At 49.1% G+C, this 14,460-nt stretch overlaps 1 protein-coding gene across 5 annotated transcripts in view; it reads left to right on the forward strand.

Annotated features, from left to right (window-relative positions):
- Nucleotides 1-14,460, forward strand: part of AMOTL1 (angiomotin like 1) — a 112,678-nt gene that overhangs the window by 41,609 nt on the left and 56,609 nt on the right. For 3 of the 5 annotated variants that reach the window (XM_059413011.1, XM_059413021.1, XM_059413029.1), the window contains exons 2-3: nucleotides 3,289-3,441; nucleotides 7,984-8,911. In XM_059413011.1, the coding sequence (XP_059268994.1) occupies nucleotides 3,289-3,441; nucleotides 7,984-8,911 (1,081 nt within the window). The remainder of the gene's footprint in view (nucleotides 1-3,288; nucleotides 3,442-7,983; nucleotides 8,912-14,460) is intronic. The other 2 variants (XM_059413037.1, XM_059413047.1) reach the window with 1 other exon arrangement.

Raw genomic sequence — 14,460 nt, forward strand, 5'->3', positions numbered from 1 at the left:
TTCATGCAGCTCGCGCTTGCTCTTCCTCTTTCAAATAAATAAAATCTTAAAAAAAAAGAAAAAACCAACAAACGAAAAACGGGCGCGTAGGTGGCTCAGTGGGTTAAAGCCTCTGCCTTTGGCTCAGATCATGATCCCAGGGTCCTGGGATGGAGCCCTGCATTGGGCTCTCTGCCCAGCAGGGAGCCTGCTCCCCCCCCCCCCCCGCCTACCGTGGTTTCCTGTCTGTCAAAAAAAAAAAAAAAAAAAAAAAAATCTTTAAATGACTGCTGTAAAATACTAGGTAGTTGATGTCTATTTATTTATTTATTTAAATAACGTTGTAGTGGAGGTGAAGCAGATGAGGTCACCAGGGTTCTTCTGCCTCTTGCCTACCCCCAGAAAACTCGCGTCATTTTCCCTTCAACAATGAGGTCCTTTGTTACGGCTATATTGAGTAAGGGGGGAAAAAAGTCTTGTCCAGGGTTGCATTACCTAAAGGCTTCGGGACAGGTACAAAGAAAGTAACACCATAAAACCATAATGGGAAGTGAGCTTCAGAAATAAGCCAGAAGCAGTCACTCTCAGAGAGAGCCCCACAGGATTCTTCTTGTTGACACAGAGAGGTGGATTTGGTAAAGAAGCGGACCGTTCTTGGTGAGATGGATCAGAGCCAAGATGAGACAGAAATGTCGACTGCTCCAGCCAGAATTCCAGAACTTCACCCTTTGTGGCGCACATCACGGACAGATCCCTGGCCCTCTGTCAGGAGCCCTAGGACCTGCCCGCGCACCCCCCAAGAGGGAGACGCTATAGAGAGCTCACTCCATTACGCTGGCCTTAGCCTGTTTGCCATTGCTTGTGCCCCTATCCCCCTGTAGGCTAAAGCTGTGTTGGTGGTCTTCCTGGGACAAAGATTGGCTTGAAAGAAGCAGGTTACTACTGCAGGTCAGGAAGTCCGGAGGACCCCATGTGGAAATAGTCTTTATGTAGCCCCTGGGGCAACCTCACAGACGCCCAACACACCTTTGAGCACGTGGGGATCCTTGATTGGCTGTGCACCGCTCTAAAACCACTACCCTGCCTGGGGCCCTGGACAGGAGCCAGGCCTTGCAGGGGCTCCCCTGGTGGGAGTGTTACCTGGAAGTGTCCGTGGATTCTCCCAGCCTTGCTCCTGGGGGTGGGGAACGCTAACAAAGCCCACAGCATTCCCCCTCGTATGTTGTCCTGTGGCACGCGTTTCCTTCCAGTTCTTCATGTCAGCTAGCCTTGACCCCGTGGGGTAGATCGTGTACCCTGCCTTCACCTAAGAAAAGAGCCTCGGTTTTTGCTGTAGGAGTTCCTAGTGAAGATTCTGAACTAGCATAGGAGGGGAAGGATTATGTACCTGTGGGATTAAGGGCAAGGCCTTGCTTTCATTTTTGCCATATAGCCCAGGAATCTGCTGCCGCAGACCCAGTGACACACATTCTGGTCATTTTATCTTGCCTGACAGGCGAGGAAGCTACAAAGAGCGTGATTCGGTGGGTGCGTCAGGCTGGACGAGCTCACTTGGTTCACTTGGCTTAGTGGAGCGATGATACCGGGCCTGTCTGTCTGCAGGGCCCATCTGGTCATCTGCTGGGCTCTTTCTGCAGCTCCCAGGAGTAGGGGGCGGCAGTGGGAACGGGGCTCTCTGGGAATGCGTGGGACACCCAAGTGTACAAAAAAAGCAGTCTTAAGTGATTGTTGATATGTGGTTGGACATCCTGTCCCTCAGTCTGCGGGTGTGTGCGAAGTGCTTTTGCGCTTTCCTAATATTGAGGCCTGTAGCCAAATGGTGAAAGGCGGCGTATCTCTGGTGCCTTCTCTGCTGATGTGGGGACAAGGATTGCTCTCCGTATGCTCTGTGGCCTGGAGCCGTTGAACCCGCTCTCCTTTGCCAGGCCACTGGATAAGCTGTGGAAAATCAGTTTGTACCAGGGTTCCTGTTACTGGTTCTTGGGCTGCGCAAGGATAGAAACGAGGCTGTATCCCCAAATCAAAGGCACAGACAAGGCTTTACCAGGGTTACAGCTGGAGCTGAAGGGAGACTCAGCGCTAGGACAGATAAGTTAGACTGGCTGGAACAGAAAGGGAAGTCCTGCAGCCTATAAGGCTCCTCCTCCGCTTCCCACGCTGGTTTAATTTGCTAATGAGGGGGCGGGGGAAAGAACGGTTCTTGATTGGTTGAAAGGGCCTCGTTCTGATTGGTTGATATTGGCCGGCCATTCCATTCCCCCAGCTCACCGTGCTTTCGGAGACCGGGTCCTCTGTTCTAAGGCCAGCTTGTATGTGGGGCTGCATCTTGGTTCTGGTAACCGTGGTCCCTGTCTCATTGTAGTGATGACTTAGTGCAGAGGTTCTTTGCTAGGTTCTGTACCGGAAGCCTATACCTATGCACACACACCCTACACATTCCTTTATAGGCGTATACACTTATATATATATACCCCTAATTAGGCTTCCGTTTCATTAGCAGATTGCTCCCCATTCTCACCTAAAATTTTGAGCCACGTGACTAGATGCTGTCACCCAGAGTTATATGCTTGCACATGCCATTCCTGAGCCAGATCCATAATGAGAAGATGCCACTCTCTCTTTTTGAAATGTGTGGGTCCTCAACTAGTGGGATCTCATGTTTAGTGCCTATAGGGTTTACTACTGTGTCACGTTGAATTGGAACAGGAAGCCCATTCCGGTTTGAGTGTAAAGCAGATAAACTGGGGCTAAGAGGCCGGCGCTCGGCAGAGAGCCAGAACCCAACGACCCGGGCTCACACTGCCGCGTGGGTTCCAGAATCCTTGAGTGGGGCTGCGAGCTCTGTCCTGGGCTGGGACAGGCTCTTGCTCCCACGTGGTCTGGCAACACAGCCAGCCCCTCTTGGTGTCTTTTATGTCTTCGGTGACACAGCTGCTCTTCTCATTTTAGTCTCCTTTTCTGGCCTCCCCACCCCTGTCCTTTCTGTCCCCCGCCTTGACCATCCCGAACTTTGCGATTTGTCCAGTTCTGTAGGGGGCGTGATTTCTTTCGGTGTGTGGAACTGGGTCGTGTGAAATCATCATGACTTTACTCAGTGTGTCTTGTAGATTGTTATTTTGACCTCACGGGTCATTTTGGTGGGTGGTTGGACTTGCGATAATTCTGAATGTTAACTTTGGAATTTTCTGAATCAAAAAGACAGCTCCGAGTTGAGTGAGGGAGAATGCCTCGTGGGCTCTGGTGAGTCACACAGGAAGGAGGGAGAGGAGGACTTCATTGGCACTAATAGGCACTTTGCTTCTTCCCCAGGTCCCCCTCCTGTTTGTTACAGCCCCGGTAGTCCCGCCCCGATTCTGGAAGACCCCAACTACTTTTTCCCTGACTTCCAGCTCTATTCTGGGAGGCGTGAACCATCTGCTTTGACAGTGGAGGCAAACGGTAGTAGCATCAGGGAAAAAGTTGGTAAGTCCTTTTACTGGCATTTCGGTTGGAAAAACAGGATGATCATATGTTTCTGATTTTTAGCCTTTTGCTTAATTTTTTTTCTGTCCTTGTTTTACAAACCGGCCAGTTGTATTATTGATTGTTTTTTTAGTGGTGGGTGTCTTATTCTTAATGTTTGTGCTCTGGTGTCAGTAGACTGTTTTATAATAATATGTGACTCTCAACAGACAGAGTTCTTATGTAGGAACTTAAGAGTCATACCATTTATTCCCTAATTTTTCTCCAATTCCTATATACATTTTTGTAGTATTTTTTTCCAGAACTTTTTCCTCCTCCTTTGCTTTTACTTTTATCTCTTTCTGCAAATAATTGAGAAGTTCAGAAGAAATTCAGAGCTATAGTAGGCAGGGAACTGATTCCTGTGTGAAAACTTCTTGCCTATTTTTGAGGGCATTTGAAATTGGTAAAACTAGAAGGGAATCTTTAAAACCACTGAAGGAGGGGTGCCTGGGAGGCTCAGTCGGTTGGGCATTTGCCCTTGACTCAGGTCATGATCCTGGGCTCCTGGGATTGAACCCCACATCGGGCTCCCTGCTCCATGGTGAGTCTGCTTCTTCCTCTCCCTCTGCTCTTACCCTTACTTGTGTGCTCTCTCTCTCCTTCTCTCTGTCAAATAAAAAAAATCTTAAAACAAAAACAAAACAAAAAGCACTGTAGGGAGGGATCTCCTGGTTCTTGGCAAATGTGCTTATGAAAAGGAAATTCAGTAGTTTTCACGCTTGAGGAGAACCCCTCTCCCCCAAGTCATTATCTTTTGGAAATACATTTGTCTTTTTATTTGCATTTTTACTCAAGTTGTTTACAATGTTTATTTTTATGTGAATTCGCTTGTGCCACAAGCCTTTCATAACAGTTATCCTGAGGGCAGGGACTGTGTTCTCTTTACCTTCTACCTCCAGCACCTGTCTGAAGGCCTGGATGTAACTGGTTGGTGGGGAAGATTTTCACAGTGAGTGTGTGGCCCACCGAAGCCCACACTGATCTCTCTTTCCTTGGGTTCTTCATTGCTTATTATAGTTCTTTGGCAATTCATCTTACATGGACTTCCAAAAACCTGTTTCTCGTGTTTGAAATTTTTTATTGCTGAGTTTTGGGCTTATATCTTAGTTACAGTATACCTTCTTGGGAAGTAGGGAATAAGTTCGAACTTACTGCACATGCAGTCTTATGGAGTAGAAATGAAGTCTGCCCATTTCCCAGAGGGGAGGGTTTCAGAGAAGCCAAGTAACTTGCCTGAGGTCTTGGGGGTGTGATTTGGAGGGTGTGGGGGAGGGGGAGAGGCAGACCTGTGTGATCAGAGTTCTGGTCATGAGCTTCAGGACCCAGTCTGTAAAGTTCTTGAAGTTGCAGGACAATTATTTTCTGAATGCCTTCTGTGCATCAGGGTTGTGTTCTAGGCACTGCAGAGATAGCAAGTGAAGAGAGCAGATAAAACTCTGCCATCTCGTTCTTGAATTCTGGTAGAAGAGTATAGATCATATATGCAGGGTGGATTGGAAGAAGAGGCCAGAGGCAAGAGGTGTGAGGAGGCCATTGGAGACCTCTAAGGCAAGTGGTAGGGAGAGCAGGCACCTGGGAAGTGGCTGAGGGCATGGAAATTAGGGTTGCAGTCTTTTACTATCGCTAAGACACTAAAAATGTCATCTAGTGTCACCTTTTGTCATATTTTAATGCCAAAAAGAGTAAGAGGGATGTGACCTTTCATAGCCCTTGCCTAAAAAAAGATAGAGGCATAAACCTAATGACAAGCATCTGTGGGTACACACATGTATATGGGCGATATACTACCACCTTTATTTTTTCTCATTTTACTGGACCAAGAAAAACTAGTTTGGCACTTGATCAAATGTGAAGAGAAAAAGAGATAAAGGGCCAAAAGTACCTCTGAAATTTCTGTCTGGATGGCTTACAGGGTAAGGCTGCCAATTACAGAAAACACAAACAAACAAAAAGGCAGCCTTGGGGAAGAAAGATGGTTTGGGGGGAGACGAGGTATTCTGTGTATATATAGAAACAGAGCCATCATTGCCTGGGATTATAGAAGTGAGGCTCCTTGGCGATGATCTAGTTCAGTTCCCTCTCTTTACCCATGAGGAGATTGAGCTCAGAGATAGTGATTTGCTCAAGGTCACACCTGTAGTAAGTGCTAGAATTTTTACTTACTGCTATGTAATTTCCTCAATACACTACTTACTAGTATTGTGAAATGGACAGATTTTCCTGCACTCATGCAGGAGTTCTTAAATGTTTGATCCCCCGTTACATGCACACTGGGTTCTGTGCACTAGCGAGACCGGGATGGGTTGGCAGGATCCTTGCCTTTAAGAAGCTGAGAGTCTTGGATAAATAATCGCTGCTGTCTAGAGCGATAACGGTTCTAATGGTGATCTGTACGAATGGAGAAGGCACTTAGGAGTAGGGGTCAAGTCTGCTGGGCTGCAGTGGGACAAGTTATACTCCAGAGTAGCTGTGAGCCCTCATTTGAAGCATGTCTAGGAATTTCCCAAGAAGACCTGGTGAGGTGCATCCCTCTTGGCAGAGGGAAGAACATGAGTGAAATCCTAGAGGCGGGAGAGAACTCGCGTGTCTGGGAGCTATGTGGTCTTAGGTACTGCTGGACTCACGCACCGAGGGGTGGCCTGGGAGGGGAGGTAGTGATGGTGGCCTGAACTGTTGCTGGTTCCCCCTACCTGCTGCAGCCTAGGGTAGGATGTCAGTTTCATCTTGTAATTCACTACTGAGGAATTTTGTGCAGAGGAGTGATACAGTTAGGTTTTCCTAGTTGAACAGTCTTTCAGGGTAACGTGGAAGATAGGTTGAGGTCTCCCGGGTGGGTTTGGAGGTGGGACCGAGTGTCAGAAAAATAGATAAGAGGCTGCTGGAATTGTCTGGGTATGAGACACCATGGGCTTTGCAGTGTTGTGGAATAAATACAGCTTTTTTTGTAGAATGAGTCAGATCCCGACTCTGGCTCTTCCTACCCCTGTGACCCCTGTCATTCGCCTTCTCTGAGCCTCTCTCCTCATCTGTGAGATAGGGGAAATGATATCTGTCTCGTATGATCATATGTGCCTCATATGATTATCTGAGGGATAAACGAAATAACATGTGGAGAGAATTTAGCACAGTACCTGGTGCATCATATGTACTTTTAAAATGGCTCTTACCATTGTGGTTATCAATAATACACTTGGGGACTGGAGGGGAATGAAAAAGGTTAGGAGAGGTATTTAAGAGGTAGAGTTGGCAGGCTAATACTGGATGCTAGAGGTAAGGGAGGAGAAGGAACTTTGGAAAACGCCCAGGTTTCTGGCTTGGCTAGGAGTAGATGAGGGAGGGATATGGGGTTTGGTGGGTAAGTGCTGGGGGCTGGGAGGACATGTTGAGTGTGGCGAGCCAACGGGGCCGTCTGCTGGGGGCGGTAGATGTAGGTCATGAATCAGTCTTCAAAGACGGGTGGCCGGTGTGATGGCCTGGGAGATTCTGTTGAGTGATGGTGGGAGAGCTTTCAGGGCAGAGCTGTGGGAAATAACCAGAATTTAAGAGGCGGGTGAAAAAGAGGGGGCCAGAGAAGAAGTGCCCAGAGAGGCAGGAGCTGGAACCAGGGCAGGGGTTGGAGGTGGGAGACCTGGATGCTTCAGGAAGCACTTCAGGAAGGAGATGCTCACCATGACAAGTCTGAAATGCTTCCGACAGGTGAGGTGTGTCATACGGGAGATGGAATATTCTCACTGGGCTTGGTAGTTAATCAGAACTTTAGGGAGAGTGGCAAATGGGGCATTTGGCAAGAGGAGACGGGGAGTGTAGACTGCTTACCGAGGACAATCAGAAGAGAACAGGAGTACAGATGCACAGAGGCAGTTAGAGGTATGTGGTTGGGCCAAGAAAAGGGGATTCCTTTTTGTTTGATCTTGTTGGTTTTTTTTTTTTTTTTTTTTTTGTTTCCTTTTTTTTTTTTTTTTTTTAAAGATGGGAAAGATTTGGCATGTTTCTATGAGGAAGGCAAGGAGCCAGCAGGGAGTTTAAAGGAAAGGGAGGGGGTGAAGGACAGCAAGGTCCAGGAGGAAGCAGGAGATGAGGGAATGGAGGGTAGTAGCCTCGCTGTGAGTGGGAGCAACACTTCCCTGAGACACTCAGGGTAAACGGAGGTGGCAGTGTATTTGAAATGTTGTCTTTAAAGGCTACTGTAGCAGGCACCTGGGTGGCCTGGGTGCCTTCAGCTCAGGTCATGATCTGAGGGTCCTGGGTTTGAACCCCACATCAGGCTCCCTGCTGAGCCTCTGTCCCTCTGTTCCTCCCCCCGTGCACTCTCTCTCTCAAATAAATAAATAATCTGTAAAAATCAATAAGTCGGTAAATAAATATATAAAATGATAAAATAAAATAAAATAAAAAGAATAAAGGCTACGGTAGGTACCATGTTAATTACTCAGCGTGTAGATCCAGACCCGTGTCCCCATGGCACATCCTGACACCCTTTTCCCTCTGTTTGCCTTCTAGTTGAGGAGCCCCCGTGTCACTTCCAGCCCCCAAGCCTCCTGCGGACGTCAGAGGTGGAGATGAGAGGTTCCGAGGATGCGGCCGCTGGGACAGTGTTACAGCGGCTGATCCAGGAACAACTGCGGTATGGCACCCCGACCGAGAACATGAACTTGCTGGCCATTCAGCACCAGGCCACAGGGAGCGCAGGACCCGCCCACCCCACGAACAGCTTTTCTTCCACGGAAAACCTCGCTCCAGAAGACCCACCAATGGTCTACCAGGCGGCGCGCCAGGAGCCACAGGGTCAGGAACACCAGGTGGACAACACGGCGATGGAGAAGCAGGTGCGGCCCCCGCAGCCTCAACAGAACAATGAGGAGCTGCCCACGTACGAGGAGGCCAAGGCGCAGTCCCAGTTCTTTCGGGGGCAGCAGCCACCGCCGCCACCGCCGCCGCAGGGGACTGTCGGGCACAGTTACTACATGGCCGGGGCCGGCGGTCAGAAGGCCCGGACCGAGGGCAGGCCCACGGTGAGCCGCGCCAGCAGCGGGCAGGCGCACAAGGATGAGGCGCTGAAGGAGCTCAAGCAGGGCCACGTGCGCTCTCTCAGCGAGAGGATCATGCAGCTGTCATTGGAGAGGAACGGTGCTAAGCAGCACCTCCCTGGCTCTGGCAACGGAAAGGGGTTCAAGGCAGGAGGGGGACCCTCCCCCGCCCAGCCCGCGGGGAAAGTGCTGGACCCCCGGGGTCCTCCGCCCGAGTACCCCTACAAGACCAAGCAGATGGTGTCCCCCGTCAGCAAGAGCCAGGAGCACGGACTCTTCTACAGCGACCAGCACCCAGCGATGCTGCACGAGATGGTCAAGCCGTACCCCGCCCCTCAGCCCGCGAGAACAGAAGTGGCCGTCCTGCGGTACCAGCCGCCCCCAGAGTATGGGGTGACCAGGTGATTCTCAGGCCCATGGGTTTAACCTGGCTTTTCGAGATTTCGAGATCATGTTCTCCGAGCTTGTTATTTTCAAGGCAGGTTGGGTTTCAGCCATTAGGTTTTTTTTTTTTTCTCCCTTGCGCGTGATACTTAATAAGGCACTTCTGGACCAGAATACGTAGAGTGAAACAGAACACAGATCAATAGAGGATTGTCTCCAAATGTAGCAGAAGGCGATCGGGGATTTATGAGTTGAGGGGAGGAGCCTCGGTCTCTGGCCATCCTTGGGAGCTCTGCCTAGTGGCCAGGCAAAGCGGCAGTTTTCCTGGCTGTCTCTGTGGACAGTGTCCAGACTCCGGGAGCTTATTATTGCCATGGGGTTTTATGGAGCTATTCTTCATTGTAGATTTGAAAGGAAAACGTAGTCTGAATGCTAGAACAGTGGAGCTAAAAGGGCCATAGAAATCTTAGAGTTTCACCTCTGTATTGAGCAGATGAGACACTAAAGCCTAGAGAGACACCTGCATTTTCGAGGTCCGCAGCTCTGGGCCGCTGGAACGAGATTGCAGTGGCCTGACCATCAACAGCTGTTCCCTCCATGGCCCTAATTCTAATCCTTCTTCCTACTGATGGCTGGATTCGGCAGCACTTACAAGGTGTCTCCTCTGTGCGGCCTTGTACCTGGTTTGAGATGAAGAAGGGCTCCCACCCTCAAGGACCTCATCTCGCTGTCCTGGTGGGGCCAGCCCCTGAGCCCATCACTGCTCTGTAGGGTCTGTTTGAAGGCAGTACGTGGAGTGCTTAGAACCTGAGAGATTGTATGACTCACACCCGGAGGCAAAGGGGAGAGCCCCCCAGAGGAGGTGACGTCCACGCCGGGTCTCAAAGGACCAGTAGGGCTGTGGGGAAAGCATGTGAGGAGATGGGGTAGCAGAACACACTGTGTGGGGGGAATGGGCTGGTTTGGTCTGGAACACACCCAGGTACCACGGGTGGGTTAGGGAGTGGCCAGCAGTGGCAGAGATGTGTTAGAACACGGAGCTGAGACCAGCTGGTCAAGGTCTCTGGGAGTCCTTCTATGGAGTTTGGAATTTAGCCATAAGCAGTTGGGAAAGCCAGTGTTTCCAGGGAGAGACTCTGTGTGTGTGTTTATTGGGTTGACTTCAGTGGCGGTCGAGGATGGATCCAAGGAACAGGACCAGAGGCCATGAGACCTCCAGGGACAATTTCAGTAGTCCAGCTAAGAACTGGTGAGCACGGCCTATGTTGGAGGCCGGAGGTACAGGGGAGCGTTATGTGCTGTGAGAGGCAGAAAAGTCACAGAGACATGACTTAATAATGACTGATAAGACCCAGAAGCTGAGAAACAAGAGGCCAGTTGGAAATCAAACTCTCAAGAGAGAAATTGGGTCTGAAGGTACAAATTCGGGAGTAATGAGCATTTCAATGCTGCCAGGCTTCTTGGAGAGAGGTGGAGCAGGAGAAGGGGAGGCAAGTGACCACTGCCTGTTCTTGGCTATGTCATCATTCTCACAAAGGGCTTTATCTGTCTGTTTCCAAATCAGGTGAGTTGAGTTTTCCCTGGGGGACCCCAGCGGCTGTGTGCAGAGTGCACCTTGGCTGTATGTCTTCTGAAAAGGCAGTGAGTGGGCCTTGGCAGAGGGAGAGAGCTGGCTTGCCTGCCCTCGGTTTCCCGGCTGCTAACCGTTCCCCCGCGTGTTAGGCTGGGAATGCCAGCTTGGAAGCAGGATAGCACCTCGGAGAACTCTGCCAGGCTGTGGACCTCATTCTCCCCAAAGGCATCATAGTCTGACTGAGGAATCCAAGATGGGGCCTGCGGGGCTCTTGTTTTTTACCCTTTCATAGCTCTTTGAGCCACAGGAGACATTTGAACTTTAAAACTGTCAGGTTTGAAGAGGGGGGAAGAAAAGGCTTCCTATGTCTGGCATATGTGCCACATTGATTCAAGAGACTCGTTTATAGTCGTCAAGGGTGTTTATCACAGGATCAAATCAGAGTTTGTGATGTTTCACCTTTTTTCCTGAACATTTGACTCAGCCTTTAGAGCTTGCTGGAAGGTGGGAACATCCCCAAAGGAAGCCTTCCTCTTCTCTTTGGCTTTACAGTAATGCATCACGTGGGTCATTTTGGTTTTTTGTCATCTGGCCGTAGGTGAGCTAGGAGGTGGGAAACAGGATAGGGGGCGAAGAGAAGCAGCAGTAAGAGATCTACCCAGTTACTTGTGGAAAGTGTCATTTGTCTCAAAGTTATGACGTCAAAAAGAAGAAGAAATGCGTGAGGGATTTGAGTTAATTGCCAGGCTTGGTGGCCGGACTGACACGGCACATCAAAATGGCTCCAGAGAGGTAACAGACAGGCCACTGAGGCTCGGCCCCAGCGCTGAAAGGCCCCTTTGTGAGCCTGGCCATGGCTCACCAGCATGGCTCCAGCAGCCCAGCCCTGGGCCGACAGAGTCAACAAAGGTACGTGCATACCAGTCCTGCCGCAGACACATCCAGCGTGATCTGAACTCCCAGGGTGGGATCTGAGACTCAGCAGTGTGCGATCTTCGAGTTTCCTTCAACCCAGGAGATTTGAGTTTCGTGGTTATGTTCCTTTGCACCTAAAGAGTTATCTATTCCTCATTGATGGCGGTGGTTTTGAAAGCTGCAGGCTGGGGTGTCCTACATCACAGACTCCTGGCCACCAAGGAAGGGCCACTGAGTGAGGTCATGGAGTCCCCTCTCCTGGCCCTTTACATTGTTCAGACTTCACGGCTGTTTGCCTACTGATGGAAAGGTCCAAAAGGCAAGTGAGACAGAGCACAGAGCTTATGACAGAAGGAGGAAGAACTTGGGAGTTCTTGCCTTCATTACTGACCCACCATAGCTTATACATTTACCCTCCCTGACCTGCTAAAGGTGGAGATGTGTGGTGGTTTGTTGGAAAGCACTTTAGTCTCTTGGTGGGAGACCCCAGGCAGAAGCTATCAGTTACAGCCTCGTTGACTTGCTCCAGGTTGGCCCCTGTGGTGGGTGAGGTAGTGAGGCTGGCAGAGATGGGGAGACTAAGGCCCTGCTGAGGTGGCTGGTGGGGACCTGCAGGGAACAGGAGCTGGCTGAGGAGGAAGGCTCTGGTTGTATTCCTGCTCCATCATCCTTTTTCTTCCACCTGAAAGTGGTAAGGGATATAAAGGAGGACAAGGTGAGAATCGAACGGGTTGTTCTATGTAGAATTGGGCTTTAAGAAAAAAAAGCCAGCATTTGGGTGATAATTCGTACTCACTTTGTGGAGAGAGCATTCTAGAAGCACTGACCGCTGTCCGAGCAGTTGGGAGGACGTCAGTCAAGTGCATGTTTGCTTTCCAAGGAAGTCTGCCCATATTTCCGAAAGTGGAAACCGAAAAGGTGAAAAAAAATCACTTAAAGTAGCCTACCTTCTTAGTACAACGACTGTTAACATTTTCCTCTACACATTCATTTCTTCGTGTGTTATCCTCATAGATTATATTCAGTGTCGTATCTTGGCTTGTTTGTGCTATTGTCGGGACTGTTGTATCACATTCTTTCTACCATAGTATCTCAGCTTGTTTTAACTCCTATCGTATCAGTGCTTTCTACAATACCACGCACTTGTTTTCCTCACCATCCTTTTTATTGCTGGGTGATATTTTATAAAGTATATAATTTACATCATAGTTTCTACAAATAATAGAGTGAACACAATCATGCATATCAAGTTTTCTGTGCCCTGACTCCTGACACCTGGTCCTATCCCCTAGGACCCCTAGGAGGGTGGCTCTCTGAGTGCAGGATGGGAGGGCCTGAGAGAAGACCCCAAATATTTAAGACTTGGCAGTGTTTCTGAAAATTGGTGTGAAGGTGGAGCTAAAAACAGAAGGACCAACTGAATGTTTCGAGAGTGCGTGGAGCCCCCGGTCCCCTTCTCACTCAGGTTGTGGCTGGCTGCCCTGTCTGTCCTTGCCCCAGGAGAAGTCCGGGGCTCTGTTCTCTGGAGGGGGTCTCTGAACTTTTGGTTCACTTCTTTAGAAATCATTATTTAGGGTTGAAATTATTAGGTAAATTGTAACAAACATTTAATGACTCGTGATACCAGATAAGTTGGTAAAAATCGTTACAGTGTGTGTGTCACTGCCCTTTGACCAACCTTAGTCATTGTCATTACAAAACCTTCGCTCACTTAATGGGCAGATAGTGTTAATTCTTTATTTTACTTTGCATTATTAGCTGGGTTACTTGGGGGGTTAATTTAATGGTTAATTTAACCTTGCAAATTAGCTGTTTGTGTCTTCCGTTTGTATGATCTATATATTGTAATGGATTCAGAACACACTAAAACCTGTATTCTCTATCACTGGCCCTGACCTTACAGTGTCTAGAACTCCATCTGTACCCTTAGCAGGGGGCAGTGGAACAGGACTAAAGCTTCAGTGCCTGCCTGCGCCAGGCACTCTGTGTGGGTGACCTTCCTCTGTTGTCACTGCATTTCTGAGGGGTGGGCACTGTCACTGTCCCTACTGGATGGTAGGGGGGATCCATGATGTTCATGGTAAGCACTGAGGCCCAGACATAAGCATAGGAAGATAGTTTTACCAGCTTTCCAGGAGCAGAGAAAAGAGTGGTAACTGTTGATTAATATTTTTTCCATCTATGAATGTATTAATTGGATTTTTAGTATGTGAATGGATACCTTATAAAGGCACGAATGATGGCATCTTTGACCCAGCCCTTTGTGCGGGCTGATAAAAGCATCTTACAGATGATGTCAAGCAGGAGGTGCTGCGGACCTCCTTGCAAGGAGAAGCTTGTTTGGTTCTCCCCCCTCCCGCCAAACCCTGCCAGGCCAGCCATGTCCACCACCCTCCTTCCCAAAAGGGCACGGGGTGACAGTTTCCTGCATCCAGAGAGAGAAAGTGTGGTGTAACTAATGTCCTAAGTCGCTCGTATTTTCCTTTAAAAATGCACAGTGCATTTTTCCCCAGAGAAACCTCCAGGGCTAGTTTTATTTAGGATAGATGACATCCTCTGGGAACATGCCAGATGAGGGTACAGTAAGGAGGGAGGCACCAAGAGGGGACCGCAGCCAAGGAGCGCACGTGACAAATGAAAGAGAGAGAACACATCTCCCTCTCCCCAAGAAACTCATGTTGATCCAACTGTGTAAGCAGAGTGCAGTTTAAACCATGAACAAGGACAGAAATAGGTGGCCAAGAGCAGGGCTCACTTGGTGGGGTTTGGAATGTGCTGTGTTAAAGAATGTTTGGTGGTCCCATCTTGCTTCCACTTGGAAATGTCTGGAGGAGGGAGGGGAATTTTCAGAGTAAGTGTATATCCAGAGTGGTGATTTGCAGTTTACAGAGTTATGAACATGAATTGCTATGGAGGACAAAAGGTAAACCAGGTCCAAGGTTGTTGGATTAAAAACTATGTGTTGCCCTTAACAGAAATGAGGCCATGGAGCCTTATTTAAATTCCACCAGCTAAACATGTGTTTTGAATACCAGCATTAGAACTCGGGAGTTTCTACAGCTTTTAAGCTGGATTATG

This window comes from Mustela nigripes, chromosome 1 (assembly GCF_022355385.1).
Source record: "Mustela nigripes isolate SB6536 chromosome 1, MUSNIG.SB6536, whole genome shotgun sequence".
Taxonomy (NCBI): Eukaryota; Metazoa; Chordata; class Mammalia; order Carnivora; family Mustelidae; genus Mustela; species Mustela nigripes.